Here is a 26,911-nt window from a genome sequence, read left to right as displayed (position 1 = left end):
CTCCACCCCCCCATCTTTGGAGGACAACTTTGTTTTTATGTACAGTTCAAATTACATTTATAAAAATTATAACAATATGCAAAGTGATAATTATTGGGGTTAGGTGGACCAAGAAAAGAGGGGGAGAGAAAGAATAAAAAGGGAAAAGACAGAAGGGCAGGGAATATATATATACATATATATAAAATAAAAAACACAACCAGCTCGAATGACCACAGCAAAGTAAAGCAGAGTGTGCATTGATCATGCCAGGATTCTCAGTGTTTCTCAGAAAGTGTGCACACACGCATGTGTGAAAAAAAGAGTGCGTGTGTGAGCGTGCACACACGCACTCTTTTTTTGCACACGTTCACATACGTGCACACTCACACATGTTTTTTTCACACGCTCACATACGTGCACGCTCACATGCACTCTTTTTTCCCACACGCACTCTTTTTTTTCACACATGCTCACATACGTGCATGCTCACACACGCACTCTTTTTTTCACACACTCTCATACGTGCACGCTCACACACGCACTCTTTTTTCACATGCTCACATACGTGCACGCACACACACACTTTTTTCACACGCTCACATACGTGCACGCTCACACTCCCACTCTTTTTTCACATGCTCACATACGTGCACTCACACTTTTTTTCCACATGCTCACATTCGTGCACGCTCACATGCACTCTTTTTTCCCACACGCACTCTTTTTTCACACATGCTCACATACGTCCTTTTATTTTTCTTTTGAATAATGAAGCACCTGAGTTTTTGGTCACGAGGGGAGATGTTATATGACGGATAGTTTAGGGCAAGGTAAGAGGGGAGCTTGGTAAAACACTTTTTGACCACGCTTTATGTTTCTCAATTTCATTATATGCAGTTGTTAAGAATTATGGATCATGGATTAAATCAACTAAACATTTCACTTGTACAATAAATAAGTTTTAAATGTAACAGAATCGGAGAGTGGGCGTTGATCATGCCGGGCTTCTCAGCGTTGAACAAATGGACAGAACACGCACTTTTTTCCCACGCAAGATCACACGCGCACACTTTTTTCCACACATGCGCACTCTCACGCGCGCACTTTTTTAATTAATTTTTTTCAAAAACGCGCATGCTCACACAAACACACACTTTTTTTTCACACACACGCACGCTCAAACACGCACTTTTTTTCACACGCACACACTTTTTTCACATGCGCACGATTACACACTTTTTTTTCACTCACATGCTCACACACATGCACGCTCACACACGCACTTTTTTCCACACACGCGCACGCTCACACACGCACTCTTTTTTTCCCACACACACACACTTTTTTCCATACACAAACCTAAAGGTGAACAACACCAAACCCCTACCGGCAAGCGACTCCAACCACCCAGCTCACCTGGAGATACAGGAGCTCCAGCTTCACCACCCTGCTGCACAGAGGTCAGTTCTATCCTGCTATCAATTAACAGCAAACTATCTGCACTCGACGCCAGAATATACCTTGTTGAAATATTGCATAAAGAATTTCAAGCCCTACGTGAAAGCTTGGAATATAGCCAAGAGCAAATCATTACTCTTACCAAAGAAAAAAAAATGCTACAGCATTCCGTCAGCAATCTTACAAGCCAGCTATCAACAGTGACACTTGAAAACAAACAAATGAAAGAAACAATTCTGGACTTACAAGCACGCAGTATGGGAGACAATATTGTATTCTCTGGAATACCTGAACACACACAGAAAAACCCAGAAGACATATTAAAAGACTTTATGATCACCAAACTGAAACTCTCACCTGAAATAACCTCATCTATCACATTTCACCACGCGCACCACTTAGGAAGAAAAAAACCCGAGAACAACCGACCCAGACCCATCGTCGCTAAGGTCGAGCATTACAAACATAAAGAACTCATCATGAGTAAAGGAAGGGAACTTAGAGGTACAGACCTGGGAATTAACGACCAGTTCCCCCGTGAAATCCTGGACAGACGCAGAAAACTGTTTGCCGTCAGAAAAGTCTTCATTAAAGAGGGGAAAAAAGCAGTTATCACAGTTGACAAACTTTTTGTCAATGGAACGCTATATCATGACAAAGACATAACCCCTTGGTTGTTTTAGGTTCCTATATTATATAATTGAATGAGCGGTCTCTCTCTCTCTCTCTCTCTCTCTCTCTCTCTCTCTCTCTCTCTCTCTCTCTCTCTCTCTCTCTCTCTCTCTACCTTTCCTGACCTCGCTCACTGTTGCGCTCTATCTCCCTCTCATACACGCTGAGCTCTACAGTCTGTATCTTGAATATATAGTGATATTCATTTGTATGTATGTATGTGTATGTGTAGGTATATAGGTATGTGTGTATGTGTGTGTAGGTATGTGTATAAGTAGGTATGTGTATGTAGGTATGTATATGTGTATGTATGTATGTATGTATGTATGTGTATGTATGTGTTTGTATGGATATGTGGACATATGTGTAAGTGTATATATGTATATATATAAATATATATACATATATATATATAATTTTTATTTTTTTTCATAATGTATATATTTTTTTTTCACTGAACTTTGCTCTCTCTATCTCTCTTCTCCCTCTAACTTTAGATTTTTCGCTACCCAGAAACATCCATTCACTGCACGCAAATGTACACACACTCGTAAACACACCGCATAAATATTAATCCATCCATAAAATCCCATAAATAACACAAGGAATAGCTCAGGAATAATACAACGCACGTAACGTCTCAACATCACAACATGCATGTCACTCCAAACCCAACTCCTTTTATATTATATTCTATCTGTCTCTATGGAAGCACTTCTCTCTATCTTTCTGCACCAACTTCTGTTTTATTACTATTGTACATCCCAGACCAGGAAACAAATAACTGTTTACATTCCATCCCATACACAGCAGAAAATATTCAAGCATATGCTCACTCGTATCATATCATTGATAAATACTATTAATCCATATGCCACTATATGTCCTCACTCAAATTTATAACCTGGAACATTCGTGGTACCGGCACACAAATTAAGCAAACCAAGGTACTAAATCATCTCACGTCACTAAAGGCAGACATTTGCTTACTACAAGAAACACATCTATCAGAAACAAATCATCACAAGTTCAGGTCATCACAATACACCTAAATATTCTCAGCCTACTATAACTCCAGACAAAGAGGAGTATCAGTATTAATAAGTAAAAATTTATCTTTTACACATAACACCTCCATATTAGACCGAGAAGGAAGATATATTATAATCAACATAAACATCAGCAATATCCCCTTAACAATAGCTAGCTTATATGCCCCTACTACCCATCCTTCTTTCACGAATGTTTCAACCATATAAACAATATCTCAGGCTCTACAGTTATTATTGGAGGTGACTTTAATTTAACCCTCGACCCACATATAGACCGATTAACCAGTTCACACAATACATGTAACTGGCAGTCCACAGATATCATAAAGCAATACATGTCAGACTTAGGGCTCAGTGATGGTTGGCGCCACAAACACCCGAACGCTAAAGAATTTTCTTTTTATTCATCAGTATACCAATCACATTCTATTATATCCTGTCTATCTGAAGTAAAATATCACCCGATAACAATTAGCGACCATGCTCCAGTATCACTTACATGGAACATAAATCCAATATATAAAACTTTCAACTGGCGACTAAATACCTCCTTACTCAGAGATCCAAAGTTTGACAGCTATATTAAAAAAGAGTGGGCATCTTTCCTAGAAACAAATGATTCTCCAGAAACCCCACCAACACTACTTTGGGAAAGGCAGTGTTAAGAGGCAAAATGATCTCTTACTCTTTTTATAAGAAGAAGAAAGATTTAGAAAATGAGACTAATCTACAACAGAAAATTGGGGAGCTATCGAATGAAATGATAAAAAAACCAACAGAAAAAATTAAAAAAGTTAAAAGAATGCAAATAAGAAGACTCAATTTTTAATACAACGATTAAGACAGGAACAATTCGAATACAATAACAAATCGGGTAAATTCCTAACTAACCAATTAAAGTATAACAAAGAAAAAACTACAATTGCATTAATCAAAGATGAAAATGGCTCGAAAACACACTCACGGTTTTGAGCGCAGCTCCAGTATGTTCCGAGTGAACTCTCTCGCGCGTTTGCCCTTCTCCACGTAGAGCCGCCACAGCAAAGCCAGACGCTCAGAGCTGGAGGCGTCCACAGACAGTCCTTCCTGCACCAAGCGCTGCTCCATCTCACTCAACGACTCCATCACCTGAAGAAATACAGGCGCAGCTAAACACCTTCATACCTGATTATGTAACTACCCATCAATAGAACTAACGGGTTAGGTTCTGGGGTAAATGGGGTAAAAATGAGTGTAAGATATAAATAACTAATTCAAAATAAGTTACCAAAGCTGCTAACGTACAGTTTTAAACAGGTACCAAAGTTCAGAGACGCTCTTACGAAGACAGCAAGTTAAACAAACGGAACACGAGCGAAAGGGACGGAGGGCAAGTCACGAGGATAACGCGGACAGCTGTTTTCAGCTTTAAACGATCTAGCCTGTCAAATACGATTTTATAATCAATCCACTCTCACTTCAGAAGTGGACAAAGCCGCTAAACCGCATAGCGATCGTCAAACAAAAACAAGCTAGCATACAGGACTACAGATTAGCTTTGAAGTAAATAATTTTAATCCATCGTATCATATCGTTGATCGTCTTCATTAAGAAGTGACTATTAATGTGTAAAGAAATGTTTACCTCTGTAGTCTGTACCGTTTACCTCTGTAGACAGACAGCTGTACAACAGAATTTAACAGATGTTTCTGTATTGAACGCTTTTTAAACGTGAAACTTTCCGTCAGTTCAACCAACTCTGGTCTCGTTTCGAACGCAAACTTTGGGATTCTGTTTAGATTCAAGAATGCCGCGTTGTGACGTCAGCGTGTTGCGAGCACCGCGTCAAAATGCAGCTTCCATAGTAACGGCGTGCGGTGCGTAGCGGTCATGCTTCCTTTTCAGCTAAAGCGCAGTTGTGATGGGACGGCTCACACTCGCGAAGGAAAAACAGTCCCGGTACAGCTGTCTGTGGAAGACCTGGGGTGGGCTAGTAATCATCACAGGAGCTTAATGCTATCCCACATGCAAATTCAACAAAAATATTATAGTGCTTATTCCTCATACTTCTTATTATTATTATAGTGCTTGAAAAGCACTATATTGCAGTGGTGTGCAGTCAGGCCCTTCTAACCCTTCAGAGAAGGGGTAAAGGTGTATGTAAAATTATATAAATATATATATTTCATTAATAAAGTAAAATTATAAACCAGTTCATGCTATATTAACATGTTATATCAGTATTTTTCTTTGCTGCTGTAGGACATATATCTGACTTAGAGTCAGAGCCGGCCCTGACCAATGTGGTGCCCTAGGCGAGATTGTGGTTGGTGCCCCCTGCATCATCAATCATTGGGTTGATTGTGTCACTATTAAAGAAACAAATAAAAAGCAAATGACTTAAATATTACCATATAACAAGCAATAAATATAAAGGTGTTGCACAAAAAATATTTTAAAACCATTTTACATAACGATTCTAATTCGATAATATGATTGGTTGATAAAACTGCCAATCTATAATAAACGCTCTCAATGTAAAAGGCAAGGGTATGCGACAGATACACAGAAGTTCCTGGGGGAGGGCCTTTCTCTCTTTTACCTAGAAACAACGGTGTGAAATACTGTGGTGTACAGAGAAACAGTAACAAGGTGCGCAGAGCGCGGGGGAGGGCAGGTTGGCGTGCGAGTGATAGGTGTCGTGTGTTGTTATTATAAGAATTATTAATTTGACTAATATTATTAAACAATGAAATTATGATTATGTGGACTTTGCTTGTTTTCACATTTATTAATTGTTCATTTGTAAAAAAAAAAAAAAAAAAAAAAAAAAACACATGCACGCGAGCGCCCCCCTGGACAGATGGCGCCCCTAACATTTGCCTATTTCGCCTAATGGAAGGGCCGGCCCTGCTTAGAGTGGATCTAACCAATCAAAACCATTTAAAAAAATTAAAATGGCTTTATGGGCTTTCTCCTACCTATGCCTGCGTGCACCTTCTAATGATATTTTGAAGGGTCCGGTATGTGTCTATTAACAAAATCACAGAGCTCATAACAGAACACCCAATTACTCAATAACCTGCAGTTTGCTTTAAAGATTTTTATTTGCTTACATTGCGTACAAGACATGCTTCATGGGTTTTATGTATATATGTGGGGACATACAAGAATCTAACATTAATGCGCCAAGGTGGGTAAGGCATAACCTTTATGTCCACTTCATTGCAGTATTTGTCAGGAAGCCCAGCTGACCTGAGAGCGCAAAACATTTTCTGTTAACCATAATCAACATTTCATAGTAAATTCCCTTAAAAAAAATACATACTTCCTGTACTTGCTGTATCATTTGGGAATCAATCACAGCTGTTTGTGTGCATGTTGTAAAGGACATGCATATTTTCATTTTTTATTATTAAATTTTTATTATTTAGTACAGTTTCACTCTGGAATCAAAATTTAAGGATGTGTCCGGATATGCAGTAAAAAAAAATCATGAGCAGACACACAGAAGTCTGCTGGTTTAGGTTGATAAGATGAAAGGTTGGGGAAACAGGCAGGCAGCACGGGCCACACGGAGAGATACTTAATTAAGTGTGACAGAAAGGGAGCAACTGAGGTCAAAGATAGGACAGATTTTGAGGGTTGCTAAACAAACAAGGTTAGATGTTCTGATTGACACATGTAGCCTGGCACCTAACACAGTCCATTCACAAAGTGAACAAATCCATCCGCAAACTTAAGGCAAAGAAGGTGACTCTTACGTTTCAACACTTGGGTAACAGTGATGATTTGACATTGGTTGTTTTCAGTGATGCTTCATTTGTTAATCTTCCTGATGAAGGTACACAGGGAGGGACACTGATTGCACTCATGGGAAAAGGAGGAAAGATCTCTCCTCTCCTTTGGCAATATGAAAAATTAATGTGGTCAAAAGCACACTGGCAGGAGAAACTCTAGTCATGTCAGATGGAATAAACAGTGAAGTCTTCCTGGCAACACTTTTCTAAAATCACCACTGGGGACCCTAGTCTGAACACTCTTCCATTGTTCTGTGTGACTGAGAAACATTCCCTGCTTGATGCACTTAAGCAGGTCACAGAAAATAGACTCAAGAGATTATAGATTGGGGCTTATGACAAAAAGTGATTTACGACTTTCACCTCTAGTTGACACCCCCCTCCAGCCCCCCCCCCCCCCCCCCCCCACCCTCCACCCCCACCCTCCCCCCAACCACCCCCCTCCGCCCCTCCACCCCCACCCTCCCCCCAACCACCCCCCTCCGCCCCTCCATCCCAACTCATGACATCATCATCACATTAATCACGTCAAGACGACCAAAGAGTATTAAGTTGTGCTTTGAAATTTTGTTTGATAAGGTTAATTAAAACATTATTTTTGATCTTCTTTGATGTTGACTCTCCGGGGCCGTATAACCCTAGACACCTGCGACACACACACACATAAACAAACACGTGCACAAACCCTAGTCGCACAGACCAGCGCTAAAAGATAGGCATCTCAGACACACACACACCCGTAGTCTCACACACACACACACACACCCACTCCCCTGAACAGAACAACGCACACACCCGTAGTCACACACACACACACCCTGAACAGAACAGGAGGATCTCAGACACACACACACACACACACCCACTCCCCTGAACAGAACAGCACACACACACACACATACATACCCCCTAGTCACACAGACCGCGCACGCGCACACAAATATGCTTACTTTGAATAACTTCAAGCAGTTAACAAAACTCTGATGAACCAATGAAGAGGCATTCTCATCAGACCAATCCGGGGTGCGTGTTTAGCGCGCGAGCATTTAAAGGGAGAGAGGGGAAACGTTTCCTTGAGGAGTCACCATGCAGTCTATGGTGGTAAGCGATTGTCCGTACGCTCCTAAAAAAAGTTTCAAGTGGAAAAGAAGAATCGATCCGATGGCGCAGGGCGACACTCAACGCTACTGGCCTCTGAAAGATGAAAGGGGTGCCGGAGGGTACTTTTTTGACGAGAACACCTGCACGGTTACCTTCTTCACGATCCCAAGAACGGCCGGCCTTGTATTTGAGAATGCTACAGAGAAAGTGGAATACGATCTGTACGACTGGAAGGAGTTCCGAAGATGGCGTACGGAGTTTGAATACCTTGTGGAGAGAGGAGAAGTGCCGCTTCATACTATTAAGGAGCACGAATGGAAAGGTTACAGAAGCCCGTACCACGTTTTCAACATCCGAGCGTGTATGCTCGCCGAGGGAGTAGTAGACCTCTGTTTGGCGGTGACCTGCTCGCGTAAACGCGGGGCTCCCGGAGATGACGCTGGGAAAAATGGTGAGGTGAAGTACGGGCGTCTCAACTGGTACCACTTGCTAAAGTATTTCGCCTTGGTCGATAATCTGTTCAAGAATATGATGAAAAACATGGGCATTGAAACTATTAAGACGAATCTGTACGGCATGTTTGAGGAGTGCAAAGAAGAAAAAGTCGTGCCTCCGTCGCAAATCATCGAGGAACCCTACGAGGAGGACTCCTCCCACTCCTCATCATCCGATATAAATGAGCCGACCATAGCCGAGCAAGACAAACTGGTCATCATCGACAAACTGGTCATCATCGACATGGCGAGCCTAGAGGAGGATCTCGAGACCTCTTCCTCGTCGAGCTCTAATGACGACGAAGAACAGCCTCCTTCAGATCCTGAAGATAAAGAGAACGTGCCTCCCGAAACACCTTCAGTCGAAAAAACAGCCGATGAGATAGACGGCGTTCTCAGCACGAAGGTGCTAAAGATCATTCGAACCGTGATCGGAACCCTGCTGGATGGGATTATCGATAAGGATATCAAGGAAAACTGCAACGGATGCGCTATCGATCACCCGAGTCAACGTCAGCACCAATGCCTGAGCGACCCTGACCCTAGCTATTTCTGTCTGAACCTACCCAAGCTGCTTAAGAAGGTGTTCAAGCCGTGGTTCCCGCAAACGGTGACCGTAGCGCTGAATATGTGCGGTGTCTCAAATCCACCTCCTCACAGCAAGATCTCCGCCGCTGCTGAGGCGATGATGATGGAGCTAAAACACGAAAGTAACATCAAAGATGCTCTGAGAGAGATTGAAGAGCAAAGTCAGGATCTGTGCGAGGACCTGCAGGAGCGCCTTAAGGACATTTGGACGCTGCAAGAAACCATGGCCCTTGACGAGTCGTCTGAAAAAGAAGCCTCAACAGTCTGAAAATTGAGAGGAAATGTTCTAAACTATGGGAAACCTGGTCAGCAGGCGTGACGGTTCTACATCCGAGAACAATCAATTAATAAGGGACATGATCTCTTTGTTCAGCAACACCGTCGACGTCACAGCTTACGATCTCGCCGATGAGAGATTATCTGCTTTAAAAAAACTGATGTGTGTAGTACGGGAATCTAGCGGTCTATGGAGTTCTCTGATCACCGAAGCCAATAATACTAGTTATCCGGCGCATACGTATATATCACGCATTCTTTCTTGCATGTTTGAAAAACCCTTTGTATGTAAAGACGCTCACCTATTATGCATTTTCACCTTTGTAACCGACGTGTGTGTTTTGAAACTAAGTAAAGATGAAAAGGTTGATGTAAAAGAAGCCTTTGAACATACTCTTTCATTATTAAATGAACATAATATAAATGTAATCTCTTTTGCCAAAAGTTTGTTTATGAAACCATAAAGCATTGTAACCTCATTTGCCAATTTCTTTTTATAAAAACTATTAAGCAATGTATCCTCATTTGCCATTTTCTTTTTATAAAAACTATTAAGCAATGTAATCTCATGTCAAGTTTTGTTTTATAAAAACTATTAAGCAATGTAATCTCATGTGCCAAGTTTGATAATAAAACCACGAAACAACGTATTTGTTGCATCATTGTATTCGGATCAACATGACCGAACGTTTGCTGAAAAAGATTTACTATAACCCCTCAAACCCCGGGTCTTACGGTGGGGTAGCGGGTCTGCAAAGGAGCGTTGAGGAGAAGACCGGTAAAAAAGTAGATGCTGAAAAAATCAAAACCTGGTTAGCGGCGCAGGATGCTTACACTCTACATAAACCGGTCTCAGGGAAATTTAAAAGAAACAGAGTAGTCGTGAAACACATTGACGAGCAATGGCAAGCCGATCTGGTAGATATGTCCGGCTTATCGGAGCATAACGACGGTGCAAAGTTCATGCTAACCTGTATAGATATACTATCCAAATACGCGTGGGTGCGCGTCCTAAAGAACAAGACCGGCGTCGAGGTTACCAAGGCCTTCGAATCGATTCTCAAGGAGAGGAGGGTTCCTAAAAAACTTCAGACCGACGAAGGGAAAGAATTCTTTAACAACAGATTCCAGGCATTAATGAAAAACAATAACATCGTTCACTTTGCTACCGGGACCGGACAGAAAGCCTGCGTGTGTGAGCGGTTCAACAGGACGTTAAAAACCAGAATGTGGAGATACTTCACGGCCGTCAATACGAGAAAATACGTAGACGTGGTGCAAGACCTGGTTCACGCCTACAACCGCAGCTATCATAGCAGCATCAAAATGAAGCCCTCAGAAGTGAACGAGGGAAACTCTTTCAAAGTTTTTAAAACCCTGTATGGATTGTTTGCGCCGAGAGAGCAAAGAAAAAAATTGAGTTTCAAGTTTAAAGTCGGCGATACCGTTAGAATTTCGCGATTAAAACATCAGTTTGAGAAAGGTTACGTACAGAACTTTACGGATGAATATTTTACCGTTTCTGAACGAATAGGGAGAGATCCTCCCGTATACAAACTGCAAGATTACGACGGTGAAAATTTACAAGGAACCTTTTATGAGCAGGAGCTGCAAAAGATTATACTCGGTAAAGATAAGGCTTTTAAAATAGAAAAGATTATATCTGAAAAGACTAGGAACCGAAAGAAGATTTGTCTGGTCAAGTGGGTCGGATGGCCGGACAAGTTTAACTCGTGGATTCCTGCCGAGGAAATCCGCGACATCGTGAAAGGATAAAAGGAGGCGTTGTACTTTTGCATAAAATTATAACTCCGTAATCATGGAGGAAAGCGGATTCTTCGTTACTCTCCCGAGCAACGCTTCGAGAGGCGTATACCCCAATAACAGAATTTCGAGCTACAGGACGCATTTCTTAAAACCTATAGAGTTGTCTGGTGAGTGGGAGGTAGCACTCGCGGAGGTGCAATATCCTAACACGTGGTTCAATCTGCATGAGAAGAACGGCATGGAACCTACCTTTATAGTTAGAAGGGAAGGCGTCGAGAGCAAGAGGTTTTTTATTTCGCAAGGGTATTACGATGACATAAACCTCATCGTAAAGGAAATGAATAAGAAGATGAAATCTTTTGACCCCGAACTAAAGTTAGAATACCGTCCGTTGATAAACAAAATCCGACTTGCGGCTTCCACCAAACCCTATTGTTTGGAGGCTAAAGGTAACCTTTCGCTTATTCTCGGTCTGGCATCCAAACACCTCATGCAGGAAGAGCCGGAGGCACCCTTCCCTACGGATCTTCGCGGAGGGATTTACTCATTGTTCATGTATACCGATATTATACAATATCAGAGAGTGGGGGACAGCTTTGTGCCTCTGTTGAGATGCGTACATATAGGGGGGAATAAACACGATTTCGTCACAGTAACGTATGATAAGCCACACTACGTACGTGTTACCAAAGCTCTCATAAACGATATAACCGTCGAAATCAAATCCGATCAAAATATCGAAGTACCTTTTCAATACGGGAAAGTTATAGCTAAACTTCACTTTAGACCGGTAAAACATTCATTCTGCATTTGAAGAAAAGAAAGAAAGAAAAAAAATGCATCGAACGAGTTACGGAGATCCTCAGATCTATGTGGACTACTATAAGCATCAAGCCGGAAATGGTCTTCCGGGGTTCCAAGGATCCCCGGTCATGTATGGGGCGGGACTCGGTGGTATGTTCAAATCGCTTTTTAGGATGGCGGTTCCCCTTATCAAAAGAGGATTCTCTATTGCAACGCCTCATTTAAAAACCGCCGCGAAAGGGATAGTAGGCGACGTGATTAGCAACTTTGTGGCCAAGAAGCAAGAAGGATCGGGACTCGCCGCCATTGCCCGCAGGAACGCTAGGTGTCCTCCCGGAAGACGCCTCGCGTCATCGTATAAAAAACGCAACGTCGTCGCGAGTAAGGTCAAAGTGAAGAATAAAACCAAACGAAGAAGCGGTAAACGTCCTTCCTCCGACAACAAAAGAAAACTGAACATCTTCTAGAACAGCTATGGCCTTTCTGCATAGTATGTCGACCGAATGCGCCAAAACGGAACTGGATATCTTCACTCTGCCTTATACTCAAACGAGTATCGAAAAGTACGCGTACGTGGAAATACCACCGCTTTCATCCGTTGCAGATGGAGGGGCGCCGATAGATTTTTACGTAGCGGGTAATAGCGACGATTACCTGGATCTCAACAACACTTTTTTATACCTAAGATGTAAAATCACAAACCCTGACGGAACCGACATAGCCGCCGACGCAAAGGTCGGCGTCGTGAACTACCCGATAGCCTCCCTTTTTTCACAAGTGGACGTTATGCTAGGAGACCGACTCATCAGTCAGTCGAGTAATACGTACCCTTACAGAGCAGTCATGGAATGCCTCATGAATTACGGCAAGGACACGCTGGAGACTCAGTTTTCAAGCGGTATGTTTTACAAGGACACTGCGGAGCATATGGATGCTACGGACCCGGCGGGCCGGAACATGGGTCTCAGAAGCAGAGCCGCGTTTAGCGGCGAAAGTAGTCCCTTTGACCTGATCGGATACATTCACTCCGATATATTTTTTCAGGATAAATTTTTACTGAACGGAGTGGACCTGAAAATTAAATTTGTAAGGAGTAAAGACGAGTTTTGTCTGATGAAAGAAGGACAGACGGACTACGTTATAAAAATACTCACGGCTTCTCTTTTTGTGAAAAAAGTCACCGTGTCTCCCGCTGTGAAGTTGGGCCACGCGCACGCGCTTCTGAACGCCACAGCCAAGTACCCCATGGAAAGGGTGTGCATGAAGACCTTCAGTTTACCCGCGGGGAGCCGCGTATGCACCCAAGAAAATCTGTTCCTGGGCCCTCTTCCAAAAACCGTCGTTATAGGAATGGTGGATAACGACGCGTACGTAGGAGCCTACAATAAAAACCCCTTTAATTTCAAACACTACGACACGGAGTTTATCGCACTCTACGTGGACGGAACCCAACATCCCGCTAAGCCTTTTCAACCGAATTTTCAAGCCGGTAACGCCGTTCGCGAATATCACTCGCTAATTCTGGCTTCGGGAAAACACCTTAAAGATCAAGCTCTTTCCATCGGTCGTGAAGAGTACATAGGAGGCTACACATTGCTGGCTTTCAATCTATCCCCCGACGATGAAGGAGGGCAGCATCTGTCGCTGATAAAGTCCGGAAATATGAGAATGGAACTCCGGTTTAAAAATCCTCTGCCGAGGACCATAAATCTCGTTATTTACGCAACGTTCGATACCATACTGCAAATAAATAACCACCGTAACGTGCTCATCGACTACCAATAAAAACGCATGGACACCGGAGAACTTACCGAGGTGATGAGAAGCTGCCGCGCTTTGGAGAAAGTCTTTTCGGGAGTGGTTCCCTGCGACCGGCTACCTAGCATTAAGCTGAAACGCTTTCCCGCCATGTTTGTCGTAAACACGCACCCCAGTCATATGCCCGGGGAGCACTGGTTGGCCCTGTGTCTGAACGACGAAAGGTCCGGAGAATTTTTTGATTCTTACGGTAACCCTCCAGACTACGAACTCTTTCCTAAATCTATTTATTCATTTATGAAAAAGAACTGCAAAGAAATAAGACATAACTCTACACAAGTTCAGAGCTTTGATTCCGTTTGCTGCGGCCCTCACTGCGTTTTCTTTTTATGTCAAAGGGCTAAAGGAAGATCGTTTAATCAAGTTATATCGAATTATAAGGACGATGTAAAAATCAACGATAAAATGGTTGTAGCTTTTGTCAAAAAAATGTACACTAGACTGAATAAGAGATGTTCCGTTACTTGTAATCAGCGAGCGTGTTCCGGCGAAAAGTTTAAATGCTCTGTAAAAGATTAGACGGACGCCATTTTGTCTTTTAGTATTTTTTATTAATAAATTGTAATTACAATGAACAAATAAACGATACAACCGCCTATTGTTGTCTTTATGTCCTTAATCAAAATTCACCCACGCCGAAGAGTTAAAAGCATAATCAGAACTCAAGCTAGTTGAATCAGAACTAGTTGAATCAGAACTAGCAGGGGCGAAACTCGTCGAGTTTTTAATGGTCGACACTTTTTGACGTACGGCGTCATTAGGAATGGTGGAATACGGTACATTTAATGTAGCTACCGCGTGTAGTATTTCATTCCAGCCTAGGGGGCGTCTGTTGTCGGGTATCTTGTGGGTAGCCGTGAGGTTTTTAATCAAGTCCAGCATGTGCGAGCCTTTAATCGTTTTTCCTTGGAAAACAAGCTCTCCCTCATCATTCCACGATGCCGTTTGACCCGATTTAGCTATTTTGTCCAGAATGTAGGAGGCGTTTTTTCTGGCTCTCGCCGGTACGTTTTCGATAACCTCTTTTACCATCTCGTCCTTGGTCACGCTTAGATCTACCGGTTGATCCTGTATCTGGCTGATCGGTTCCTTGGGGAGGGATAGGGTTAATCGCGACGTTTCTTCTTCTTCGCCTCTTTTAACGACGTTTAAAAATCTTTGCAAAGCCGCGGAGTAAAGTTTAGCCTTGTCGTAGGGATTCATGTCCGTCCTAGATAAAATGTGACGCATAACCGCGTCTAAATCATTTTCAACGGTCCGTCTTATATTTTCTTTACCCGTCGACGCATTTTTAAGCATATCTAATTGATGTTGAGGAACCAAATACATCTTCTCAGCAGTCTCCATTTTTTTATCCTTTGCCCGATAGCAGGCTGCTTATAAAGGGAACGGCTACGCTGAGCAGAGGGAGAAGGAAACCTCCGTGCTGGTTAATAGCTTTTCTCTTTGTAGCTACAGAAGCTCTTTTATTCGCAAAAAGTTTTATCCACTTTTTCTGTCTTTTCAAAACACGGTACTGTTTAGCGGTCAGAGGAATGTTCCCGCGGAGCAGATTAAAAGCCAATTCGCATATAGAAAGTATGAGTTCCGGCGAAGCTTCGTGTAATATAACCTTCCTACGTCGGGGTTGTGACTTATATAAGGTTTTCAACGCGGGTAGGTTCGTCCTTAGTCGAGCCGACATTTTCTTTCCCGGCGTTATTTGAATTTTTTCTTCTTGGGGACGTACACGGCGGGGTTCTCCCAGGAAAACGCGCTTGACCTAAGACGGAGCTCCTCTGGCGTTTGAGCTTTCAAGTCTACTAATAAATAGCCGTAAGGTTTAGAGGCGGCGTCTTGAAAGCACTCTATAAAGTATTTTGAGTTTCCGGGGTACATTTGACGCGCCAGTACGCTGATCTGCGACTTGTCTCTGGGATTTTTAAATAAAACCATGTAGTTTGCATTCAGGTTGATGGTTCTACTAGTCTTACCTTGAAAGAAAAGATTTTGCACCAAATACAAAACGCTCAAGTTTCTGTGATGCGTGTATTTTGTAAACGCTTTTTCAATCTCGTCGTTTTTGCTGGCATCGTTCATGAGATCGTCCAAAATGAGAAGGTTAGTCCTATCTATAGGAAACAGTTGGTCGTCACACAGAGATTCGGGTATTCCTTGAACAAAGCGAACATTTATTTTGTTCATCAAATCATCGTACAGAGGTTGCCAACATGTATAACACCAAACGATATTATCCGGGACTTTAGACATCGTTTCATTACATTTTTCCAACAACTTTTTAATAAAAAAAGATTTTCCACAGTTACTGGGTCCGCAAACTATACAAGAAAATGGTAGCTGAAACCTAGCATCAAAATGCTCCATGACCGGAGACCCAAAAATGTTAAAGCTTAATACCCGTAGGGCAGAGTCCTGAAATCGGGCAGCAAAATGCGCTTATCGTACACGATCCTGAACCTTTTCTGTTGTGTTTTGTTTTTTAGGAGGAAGCCTATTTTATCCCTGACAATCATGTTGCGGGACGTCATTATCTCCCTAGAACGGGAGGGGTTTTTAACGTGTTCGTTGACCAGTTCCGTCAAAGATTTCAGGTTGACTAGTTTATCGTTGGTGTAATTTAACGTGAGCCCCTTAACCTTCATAACGTTCTCACCCTTTAATGTACGGAAACCGTACGTTTTTGGCCCTCCGCTGACAAACTCTACAATGCTATCGCCTTCAGAGAGCTCGCTGGTGAGTCCCCCCAAATAATCGCTCAACGGCGGCATCCAATCTCCGTCACGGGAGACAAACACCACCGAATCTGTGTCTGTGTAAAGAACCCTTCTTTGCAATTTGTCCATGAGCTCGTAAAGCTCCAGTCTGGCGTAGGTGGTCGTGAAAACGCCTATGAAAACGTTTGAGACGCCGGGGTCCATGCATCTGACGTCGGCCTGTCGCCACTGCACAAGCGCTACATCGTCGTTCAAGAACGACAAGTCCCTGACTTTGATGCTCGTTGAAAACATAAACTTTAAAAACATTTCAGGCTGCGTGATCAGAGTCGTGTTCAGTCTGTCGGGCCGCTGACACATTTTTCCCCAGAGAGAATTTAGAGCTAGTTTAGCCACAGATCTCTTGGCGGGGTTATGTGTTATTTTCCCAGCGTCCAGACGAATTCCTTCATGTTCCTCGTACCCTCTCAGGTATTCCTCCTCGTCCGCCGCACATTTTACCCAGGAGGGGTACCCGCTGCTCTCCTGTTTAGTTTTCAAAAACATTTTAATGTAATCCGCAAACAGGGTGTCGGAGCGTAAGGGGAAATGCCAGACTTCAAAGATTTTCTGCACCACGTAGCCTTTTTCGACGGCTTTGATCACTTCTTGAGTGCACCAAGTACCCGTCAGGGCTCTTTTGTCGTCGCTATGCTCGCACTCCGACAGCCGATGTAGCACGCAGGTTCTACAGAGAGGGAAGGTGAGTTTGCCGTTTACTCTGTAGGGCAGAACAGGCGCCCACAAGCCTCTGGGGGGCAAAACTTTGACTCTGACTATACCGAAATATTGTTCTATCGGTAGGAAGTCCTTGAATACAACCACGGGGTGTCCGAGGGGGTAGGTCTTTGTTTTGTTGACGAATGGGTAGAGAGATGTGAAGTCGTAGTAATCGATCCTCTCCTCGGGTTGAGCCACGTAGTGCAGATTTAACGCGTTGGTCCTCCCTCCAAACAAGGCATCGCGGGGATTTAACCTTTCTGGAAAGTCAAATGATTTCAGAAAACTTTTCACATCCTCATCGGTCTTTTTCATCTCGCTCCACTCGTGTTCCCATATCAAGGTCATTCGCAGATCGTAAGTGTGCTTCAAGTGTTGAATTCTCGTCTTCGTTCTCTCGAGTAGACTCCCATACGTCGTACCTTGGGTCAGAGGGTGATGCTCGTGCGAGGCGAAGCATTTATCACAGCCGTGATAAAAACATCCTAAAAACTCGTACGCTCTCCGCACGCCTTTGTGCTCGCTGTATCCGTCCACGGCGTATTTACCAAATTTCACTTCCCCACCGTTCAGAGCGTGCTGAATGTTTATCTTCCGCTTTTGCGCCACATACTCCAACCATTGGATAGAAGAAGACGAAAAAGATTTCTGTCCCCCGACGTAATGATCCAACGGTGGAATGGCCAATGTGTGTGGAGAAAGAAACTTTGTTCTAAAGATTTTCATGCACACGCTGGCTATGGTGATGCAACTGAAGGGGTCGACTGTTGTGCTTTCCAGGATCTCTTCCCTGAATATCAGACAGGCTCGCCTTAAAATCTTTACGTCGTTCTTACAGTACTTGGCCATCTCTTTCTTGAATAGAAAGATTCCTCCTTTGATCTTCTCGTACCATCGGAAGAACTCCTCGCGATCCTTGGGCATCATGCTGTCGGCACCGTAGAATTCGGGAGCGGGGTAAGGCCCTACATAGTCCTGATGTTCCGGGATGTTCCAATAGTGTGGAAAGTATCCTTTAGCGTCTGACTCGAACCCCATAGCTTTAGGCATTGCGGAGAGTTTCATAGGCATGAAGCAGAGGCTGTCGATAAACCTCTGATTAAACTCGGGGTCGGTAAAACACAGAATTTTGCTGCCTTGTGCTACAATGTCAGGAGCTACGCCTTCTTTCACCAGGTAGTTAAGCAGGAGATAGGAATCGTATCCTCTAGCGTTGTGTGCTATGAACATATAGTTGCTGTATGCGGGCTTGCGGAATTTCGCAAAGAATTTTTTGACGCAGTCTTCCCCGGACCACGTCCACGTTTCTCCTTTAAAATCCATGCAACATAAAAAATTTGCTACGTGCACGCCCGTCGCTTGATGACATTCCAGATCGTAGAAGATGAGTTTGTTGCTCCGCTTTTCTTTCTCTAGAGGTTCGATAAAACACTGATGATTAAACAGTTCATCCAACTTTTCCCCACAGAGACGACAGCTTTGACCGATGCATTTATGAGACTTCTGCCCAGCGAATGATGTTTTAACCATCGTGTTACATTGTGCGCAATAGTACGCTCTTTCGCATAATGTGTACGTAATGTTTTCATTCGTCTTTTTCGACTCCTTGTGTTTGTCATAACAGTACTGAGATCTGCACAGTCTTAGACAGTCCGGGCATTGTAAGAGACTCTTCTGTTTGTGTTTGTGACATTCGGAATCGTTACAGACGCCGCACGCGTATTTACAACTGTGACTCCTGCGGTCATTGTAAGTAGCGTAGCAGTAATTGCAGAAGTAATCCGCGCCTAGAAGTCCTTTTATGTTTTTTACACCATAGTAATGTTTATCGTGTAAAAATATGAACAAAGTCCGATCATTGGGGATTTCAGAGGTTTGAAAAAATGAATATCCTTTTTTGGAGACGGTACGGTGCAACACTACAATTTTACACTTGAGATGACTCTCAAATCGATGTACGTCCGCAAACCCGACTTCGTCATGGTGTCTTAATCCCGCATCTCCCTGTAACTGTTCCGCTATCCTGCGTATCTCAAAACGACTCCTCCCAGGATTCAGCAGCTGGGCGACACACAGCGCAAAACATAAATTATTACCCTCGTTTTGAAAAACGTATAAATGTCTGAGTTTCTTCCTTACAACTTCGGAATGGAGGAGGCCTGATAATTTTCTCCTGTCCCCACTCCCTCCCCTCGGAGCGTGCACTAATTGAATCACCAAATCAACGGCGTCGCTCGTCAAGACTTCAAGGTTGCTCTGCATAGCTTTCTCGAGAGGTGATAGAAACGAATCTAACGCTACTCCCTCAGAGGTCACTTCAATAGGTTCTGAAATGCTCAGATTAGGTCCGTGAATTTGAAAAATCATGACGTCGTTCGGTTCTACGGCTTCGCGAGCAACATCTACCATCTCATCTATAATCCCTAAAACGTGGTTGTGAAAATCAGAGAAACTGCTGATGTCCTCTAATGAGGAGAAATTTACTTTCCTTCTAATTTCTGTGTTATTGAACTTTTCCCTCTTTTTAATTCTAATGCTCGGGTCTGTAGCCGCTCCACAGCCTACTTGTTCGGCGTCAATATTGATCATGGGGTGAGAATAATTTGGTCTCTCCTCATCAATTTCAATCGGTACGTTATTTTGATTATCAGAGGTTTGGCTATTTAATTCTCTAAGATATTGCTCTAGTTCTTGGAAACAATCGTATTGTTGTTCTGGTTGTGTAATCTCGGTTCTGGCTTCGGGGCTCTGAGCATTGTAATCGATAGGTATTGCCAATCCTCCATTCAGAGAATTTACGGCTTGTAAAACGTGAGGATTTACTGTATGATTTAAATCTATAAGATATTGCTCCAGTTCTTGGAAACAATCGTATTGTTGTTCTGGTTGTGTAATCTCGGTTCTGGCTTCGGGGCTCTGAGCATTGTAATCGATAGGTATTGCCAATCCTCCATTCAGAGAATTTACGGCTTGTAAAACGTGAGGATTTACTGTATGATTTAAATCTATAAGATATTGCTCCAGTTCTTGGAAACAATCGTATTGTTGTTCTGGTTGTGTAATCTCGGTTCTGGCTTCGGGGCTCTGAGCATTGTAATCGATAGGTATTGCCAATCCTCCATTCAGAGAATTTACGGCTTGTAACACGTGAGGATTTACTGTATGATTTAAACCTCTAAGATATTGTTCTAGTTCTTGGAAACAATCGTATTGTTGTTCTGGTTGTGTAATCTCGGTTCTGGCTTCGGGGCTCTGAGCATTGTAATCGATAGGTATTGCCAATCCTTCATTCAGAGAATTTACGGCTTGTAACACGTGAGGGTTCGTCGTGTCTTCAGGCAGGTTGTGATTTATTTCTGTAAGACAATGAATGAAGTCGTGTAAATCATAAATGCTTTATTAGACACGTTGGTTATATATCATGAGTGAACTTGTGTAAATGCTTTATTAGACATGTTATATATCATGAGTGAACTCGTGTAAATGCTTTATTAGACATGTTGGTTATATATCATGAGTGAACTTGTGTAAATGCTTTATTAGACATGTTGTTATATATCATGAGTGAACTCGTGTAAATGCTTTATTAGACACGTTGTTATATATCATGTCGTTATGTTTCATGAGTGAACTCGTGTAAATGCTTTATTAGACACGTTGGTTCATGAAAGGGGCTCCCTGACGCTAATAACAGCTTCGTTCATAAGCAAATTAACGGAGCTTAACACTGCGTACGCGGCAGAATTCACTTGGCTCTGCGTACCGTGGATACGCGCAACTTTCAGACGTTCAGCGGTTACAACCGCGTCTCTTGCCCTTCGAATGAGATCAGCCGTCATGAGGTCCTCCTCCTCCTCCTCCATGACATATCGATTCGGCTCATGTTCCTGAAGATGACCCGCTCCGTCTTCCTGATTTGAAGTTGCGCTGGCGGCTAAAGTACAGATGAGTAAACAATCTTACTATCGAATTGTGAAATCATTTTTTCACATCATCATATTCGGTAAAACATTCAAAAAAACTTACGTGACGGAGGAGGTCCTCTGAGCGGTGAAGCATGTTCCCCACCGTCGAAACGCAAAGAACTCGCTTGAGACAGCGTTTCCCAAGCGTTCGGACCCTGTTCAGTAATTACTGACTGAGTTTCTAACGCTGGAGCGGGCTCCCAGTCGTTCATCGCATGATTAATGATGTCATCATCTTTGAAAAATTTAGTCAAATGAGAATAATTTAGTCAAATGAGAATAATAATGATTCAAAATAATAATAAAATAAAACATACCCGGAGATGCACGAAAAGGATGTACAATCGCTATACGTTCGACGTCCAGATCAGTATATAATGAAATCTCTTGGTATTCAAATTCATCTTCATTATCTAGATATTATGAACAATAGACATACATTAATTCGGTAGGAAATTATCTGAAAAAACATTTCAAAACCTGAAATCTTTTTTTTTAATAAAATCATTACATTAAATGGTCGCTAGATGGCAGTGTAGGATAACTAATGGAAGAATGATAGAAGTTTTCTGTGAAAACCGTTCTCAGAAATCTTTTTATGAAATCAATACATTAAATGTCCGCTAGAAGGCAGTGTAGGATAACTAGCGAAAGTTTTCTGTGAAAACCGAGGTTCATTCAATATGCTCTTTGAACTCTTACAATGCATGGAAGACAGTTTTAAATGTAACGTTCAATCAATATGCAATTTTAACTTATTGTGTTACCTTATTATACATATAATTATACATATTATTGTGTTAACTTATTATAACGTTAACTTATTATACATCATTTGTGAAATATAGTATAAATGTTTAAATGAGTACATTTAAGGTTTAGCTACGTTTTATTACTTTCATAATAATACTATAGTAATTTAATACATTCAAAATAACTCCAAAGTCTTACCTCCTGCTCGAGACGCGTTCATATTAAATGTCGGCTTGCTTGCTTGGACGGGTCCTGGTCACGCGAGTGAAACATCTAACTTCCTACGATGCTAGAAGCACCTTTTTGTACATTTCTTTAACGTGGGGGAGATGTATTTTGATATATTACTCTGTGTGTGTCTGTGTGTGTATGCATGCGTGTGTGTGTGTGTGTGTGTGTGTGTGTGTGTGTGTGTGTGTGTGTGTGTGTGTATGCATGTATGCATGTATGTGTGTGTGTGTGTGTGTGTGTGTGTGTGTGTGTGTGTGTGTGTGTGTATGCATGTATGCATGTATGTGTGTTTGTGTGTGAGTGTGTGTGTGTGTGTGTGTGTGTGTGTGTGTGTGTGTGTGCATGTGTATGGGAGACCTGGGTATATGCTCTGTAATCAGTGACAGGGGGGTTAATTCATTGGAGAAAGGCGCCAAGGTCATATAGAGAATGTGTGTCTGAGACACCGAGGACCCTCAGAGTTACAGCTTTAAGTCAGTATGAGGCCTCTCTCAGGAAAAAATGGTTTGTATGGACAATACCACCATAGACTGCATGGTGACTCCTCAAGGAAACGTTTCCCCTCTCTCCCTTTAAATGCTCGCGCGCTAAACACGCACCCCGGATTGGTCTGATGAGAATGCCTCTTCATTGGTTCATCAGAGTTTTGTTAACTGCTTGAAGTTATTCAAAGTAAGCATATTTGTGTGCGCGTGCGCGGTCTGTGTGACTAGGGGGTATGTATGTGTGTGTGTGTGTGCTGTTCTGTTCAGGGGAGTGGGTGTGTGTGTGTGTGTGTGTCTGAGATCCTCCTGTTCTGTTCAGGGTGTGTGTGTGTGTGACTACGGGTGTGTGCGTTGTTCTGTTCAGGGGAGTGGGTGTGTGTGTGTGTGTGTGAGACTACGGGTGTGTGTGTGTCTGAGATGCCTATCTTTTAGCGCTGGTCTGTGCGACTAGGGTTTGTGCACGTGTTTGTTTATGTGTGTGTGTGTCGCAGGTGTCTAGGGTTATACGGCCCCGGAGAGTCAACATCAAAGAAGATCAAAAATAATGTTTTAATTAACCTTATCAAACAAAATTTCAAAGCACAACTTAATACTCTTTGGTCGTCTTGACGTGATTAATGTGATGATGATGTCATGAGTTGGGATGGAGGGGCGGAGGGGGGTGGTTGGGGGGAGGGTGGGGGTGGAGGGGCGGAGGGGGGTGGTTGGGGGGAGGGTGGGGGTGGAGGGTGGGGGGGGGGGGGGGGGGGGGGGGGGGGGGGGGGGCTGGAGGGGGGTGTCAACTAGAGGTGAAAGTCGTAAATCACTTTTTGTCATAAGCCCCAATCTATAATCTCTCTGACTCAGGTTAGAATTAAGCAACATTAAAGAGCTCATATAAGCTAGGAAAATCAAAGAACTTTGTTTACAAAGTTATTTTGTAACGCATTATTAGTTGTTTTTAACATGTGCAGTTATTATTATAATATGCAGTATATAGATAAACTCTATATAAACTTTTTTGTTAAAATTTTTTAAGAAAAGAAAAAGGGAGATTTTTAACTCGTAATCACAATGTGATCCCCTGTTATATCATGAGACTGAGAGAGGGTCAAGGGGGGAATGAAATGGGGAGGAGTGACATAAAAGTGGGTTTATCCTGTGAGGGAAAACGAAGAGGTTGTGTCATTGCTTATCTTGCATGATTCTGCTGACAATGATAAAATCTAGCAGTTCTGTCATTAAAGGAAATGATCTCATGATTGACACTGATGTTATCATGCTACACTCTTCCTCAAACAGGAACTGTGTTAAAATGCTCATGTGCTTTTCATGAATGAAGACAACGTGCCAATTAAGAAACTCATCTTCGATTGCTTTTGTGTGACTCACTTCAGCTTCTTGTCTCTCATGTCATCCAGACGAGCTCTGCATGTGCGAGTTTCTTCGTTCATTCTCTGCACCTCCCGGAAGCGCTCCCTCCGCAGGACGATGGCCTGCGTCTCTCGCTCCCGCAACTGCTGTTGGATTCCCTTGGCGTGGTGGAGAGCCTGCTGCCTCACGCGCCTTCTCCCGAGTGATCAATTCCTGCTGTGTCCTGCAGCACGGAGAGGGAGTAAGCGGAGAATCCAAACCCTGCAGAGACGGTAACCCAGGGAACCCAGAACGCTCTGACACCTTCATTTCAGTGTTGATCCAGGATGAGAAGGTTGCCTGAGATGAATATGCATAAATTGGGCCTAGAAGCCCTCTTCTGTAAAATCATAGAGCACTTCTGGGAAAGCAGACGGGTGTGAACCCAAATTAGAGTAGAAGTGTCTACTTGGCACTAAATTATTATTTCTGGTCTTCAGTCTAGCAAGGCCCAGACTGCCTCTGAAACACAGACTTGAAATGTAATATAATCATGAATTTTTCATCACCCTCTAGTGGACCTCAAAAACATGGATTTATATAACCTTAAGCAATTTCCAGTTTCCTATAGCATGTAAATGTACTCTTTTTGATGCATATTCATATTAGATGAATATGGATCAATTGGACCTAAAAGATTCAGGACACAAGCTTGAAAGACAGATAGTTTCAAAATGTCATTTTACATGCAACACTAACAAAAGTGTAGCTGTCATACAGCAGGACCATGAAGACTGCAATTCCCAGAATCCCCTGCATCATATACCTTGTTCTTCCTCCCTTCAATATTAAGCTTCACACCTGTTCCCCATTCATACATAGTAGAGCTGCTATGGGAAAGCAGATAGGGTGTGAATGCTGTCTAGGAAAAGAGCATTTCTGTATACAACCCTGACGATCTGTGACTGGAGAAAAATGCAAAAGTGTCTACTTGGCACTAAACTATAATCTATAGTCTTCTGTCTAACAAGTTCCAGACTGCCACTGAAACAAAGAGCTGTAACGTTATCAGTTTTATAATCAGGAGTTCTTCCAGGTAAAAAATAAACATCTATGATATATATAGTATTTAAGTGAAAGTTTTATAGAGGAAAATAAGGTCTCAAAAATAAGGTCCCTTGTTTTGACCTTTACATCTGTACCACACCCATGTGCTGAATCCTGAGAAATGCCACAGCTTGTCTGAGATGGCTTCCATGGGTGTTTATGGCACACGTATACATTCCACAGCTGTGAAATGATGGTATTATTTCACATTCTCCAAATTCCTTACTTAATCAAGAACATGTTAGTAATGAGAATGAGTTTCTAAGCCTAAGACTGGCGTTGGTTAGCTGTGTGGTGCCAGTTCACCTGAGGACCCTGTTGAACTCCGCCCTCTGTCTGCCAACCTCGACTGACAGCATGTGCTCTTTGTGGGACATCTGATGTAGGCGGGAGACCTTCAGCTGTTCCTTTTGCACTGCCTTCTTCTTGGCCTGCTTTTTCTCCTTTCTTCTCCATTCTCTCTCGACTGGTTCCTGGGAGCCCTGAGCTCATCCTGGGAGGAAATTACATCACAAAGTTAACAAAAATTTGTTTTTCTCTGTGGACTGTGATGTACCATGAAACGTATGATAAATATAAAACACTGGCAAAAGATTGTTCAATATTTACTTGGAAATATGATCCACCAAGTCTTTAACACAAGCATCTAACTGAAAGGAGTCTGTTGTTAAATGTTTAATCAGTGAGGTTGCTTCCACCTGTTCAGCTCTGTGGTCTCTGTCTCGTTTCTGGAGAGCTCTGAGTCTGGCCACATCCTTCTCCTTCTCTCTCTTTATTCTTTGCTGCTCAGCCTCATGCTCAGCCTCTCTGACCTGCAGCCAAGAAACAAACCTTATCAGAATCAAAGGGTCACAAGATTCACCTCTCTGCCTATCCAAACACCTGGGATCATTATCAGAGTATTTCCATGACTCTCAAAGATCTGCTTTGTATATGGAGATTAGACTGCAATTCATGTCTGTGATACTCTAAAGAGACATCAACATCTCTCCATTGCTAAGTATATTATCACTGCTGGGTGACATTGACAAATTAGAACCTTGTTGTCACACGTAACACCGCCCCCTTACCTTTCTCGTGTTGTCTGCTCTTTTCCTGCCTCATTTTCGTTTCCATTGTTGCCCGTTGTCTGCGCTTTTGCTCCCTGTTTCTCTGTTAGTTTAGCATGTTTTCAGTTGGCCTTGGTTCTCTGGTTATTGTGTTTAGTTTCTTTGCGTTTATTCGCCTATGTTCTCTGGCCATTTCTTGTTATGTTTAATGCCCTAGTTTATACATTTAGTTGGTTCGTCTGTTCCCCATTCGCATTATGTTTGCTGTATTTAATGTCTATCATAACCGGTTGTGTTGTCAGTTCAAATTAGTGATATTGTTCCCTGCCATGATTAGACTAGAATATATGTCTATATATTCTATATTGGTCAGATCACATTTGAAGTACAGTATTTTGCGGACAATTTGCCAATGTTTCTCATGAAGAAGGAGACACTGTGACCACCTACCAGTTTCTGTCGAGTGTAGACCAGAGCTCGAAGGTCCAGCAGTCTTTTTTCTTCCTTACGCCTCTCTTTGGAGAGCAGACTGTCCTCGTTTAACCTCTTAATTTCTAGCTGTAGCTTCCTCTGCTCTGATTTCTTTCTTTCCATAGACCAGTGCCATAGACCCACCAAAACACACACCAGCAGAACACACTTACAATAGCTGATCATGGAAGCTGATCCTCTCTTATAGATATCAGAACTACTACACTGTACCCCAGCAGGAGCCCTGTCTTCAG

The 26,911-nt window shown here is 42.7% G+C and overlaps 1 protein-coding gene and 1 pseudogene across 2 annotated transcripts; both read right to left on the bottom strand.

Moving 5' to 3' along the window:
* Positions 1-327: 327 nt before the first annotated feature.
* Positions 328-26,780, bottom strand: LOC143493042 (cilia- and flagella-associated protein 45-like; annotated as a pseudogene). Its single transcript, XR_013125315.1, has 7 exons — positions 26,637-26,780; positions 25,836-25,949; positions 25,444-25,630; positions 24,070-24,243; positions 4,129-4,292; positions 1,953-2,023; positions 328-1,728 (listed from the first exon to the last, which is right to left on the bottom strand). The product of XR_013125315.1 is annotated as a cilia- and flagella-associated protein 45-like (transcript).
* On the bottom strand, positions 14,401-23,273 carry LOC143493081 (uncharacterized). The gene is made up of 4 exons (XM_076991203.1): positions 21,547-23,273; positions 21,291-21,464; positions 21,028-21,198; positions 14,401-20,620 (listed from the first exon to the last, which is right to left on the bottom strand). Exons 2-4 carry the CDS (start codon positions 21,439-21,441, stop codon positions 16,182-16,184), a joined length of 4,761 nt encoding a protein of 1,586 aa, XP_076847318.1. The 5' UTR covers positions 21,442-21,464; positions 21,547-23,273; the 3' UTR covers positions 14,401-16,181.
* Positions 26,781-26,911: the final 131 nt, after the last annotated feature.

This window comes from Brachyhypopomus gauderio, unplaced genomic scaffold (assembly GCF_052324685.1).
Source record: "Brachyhypopomus gauderio isolate BG-103 unplaced genomic scaffold, BGAUD_0.2 sc81, whole genome shotgun sequence".
Taxonomy (NCBI): domain Eukaryota; kingdom Metazoa; phylum Chordata; class Actinopteri; order Gymnotiformes; family Hypopomidae; genus Brachyhypopomus; species Brachyhypopomus gauderio.
This window is presented reverse-complemented; position numbering and strand designations above follow the sequence as displayed.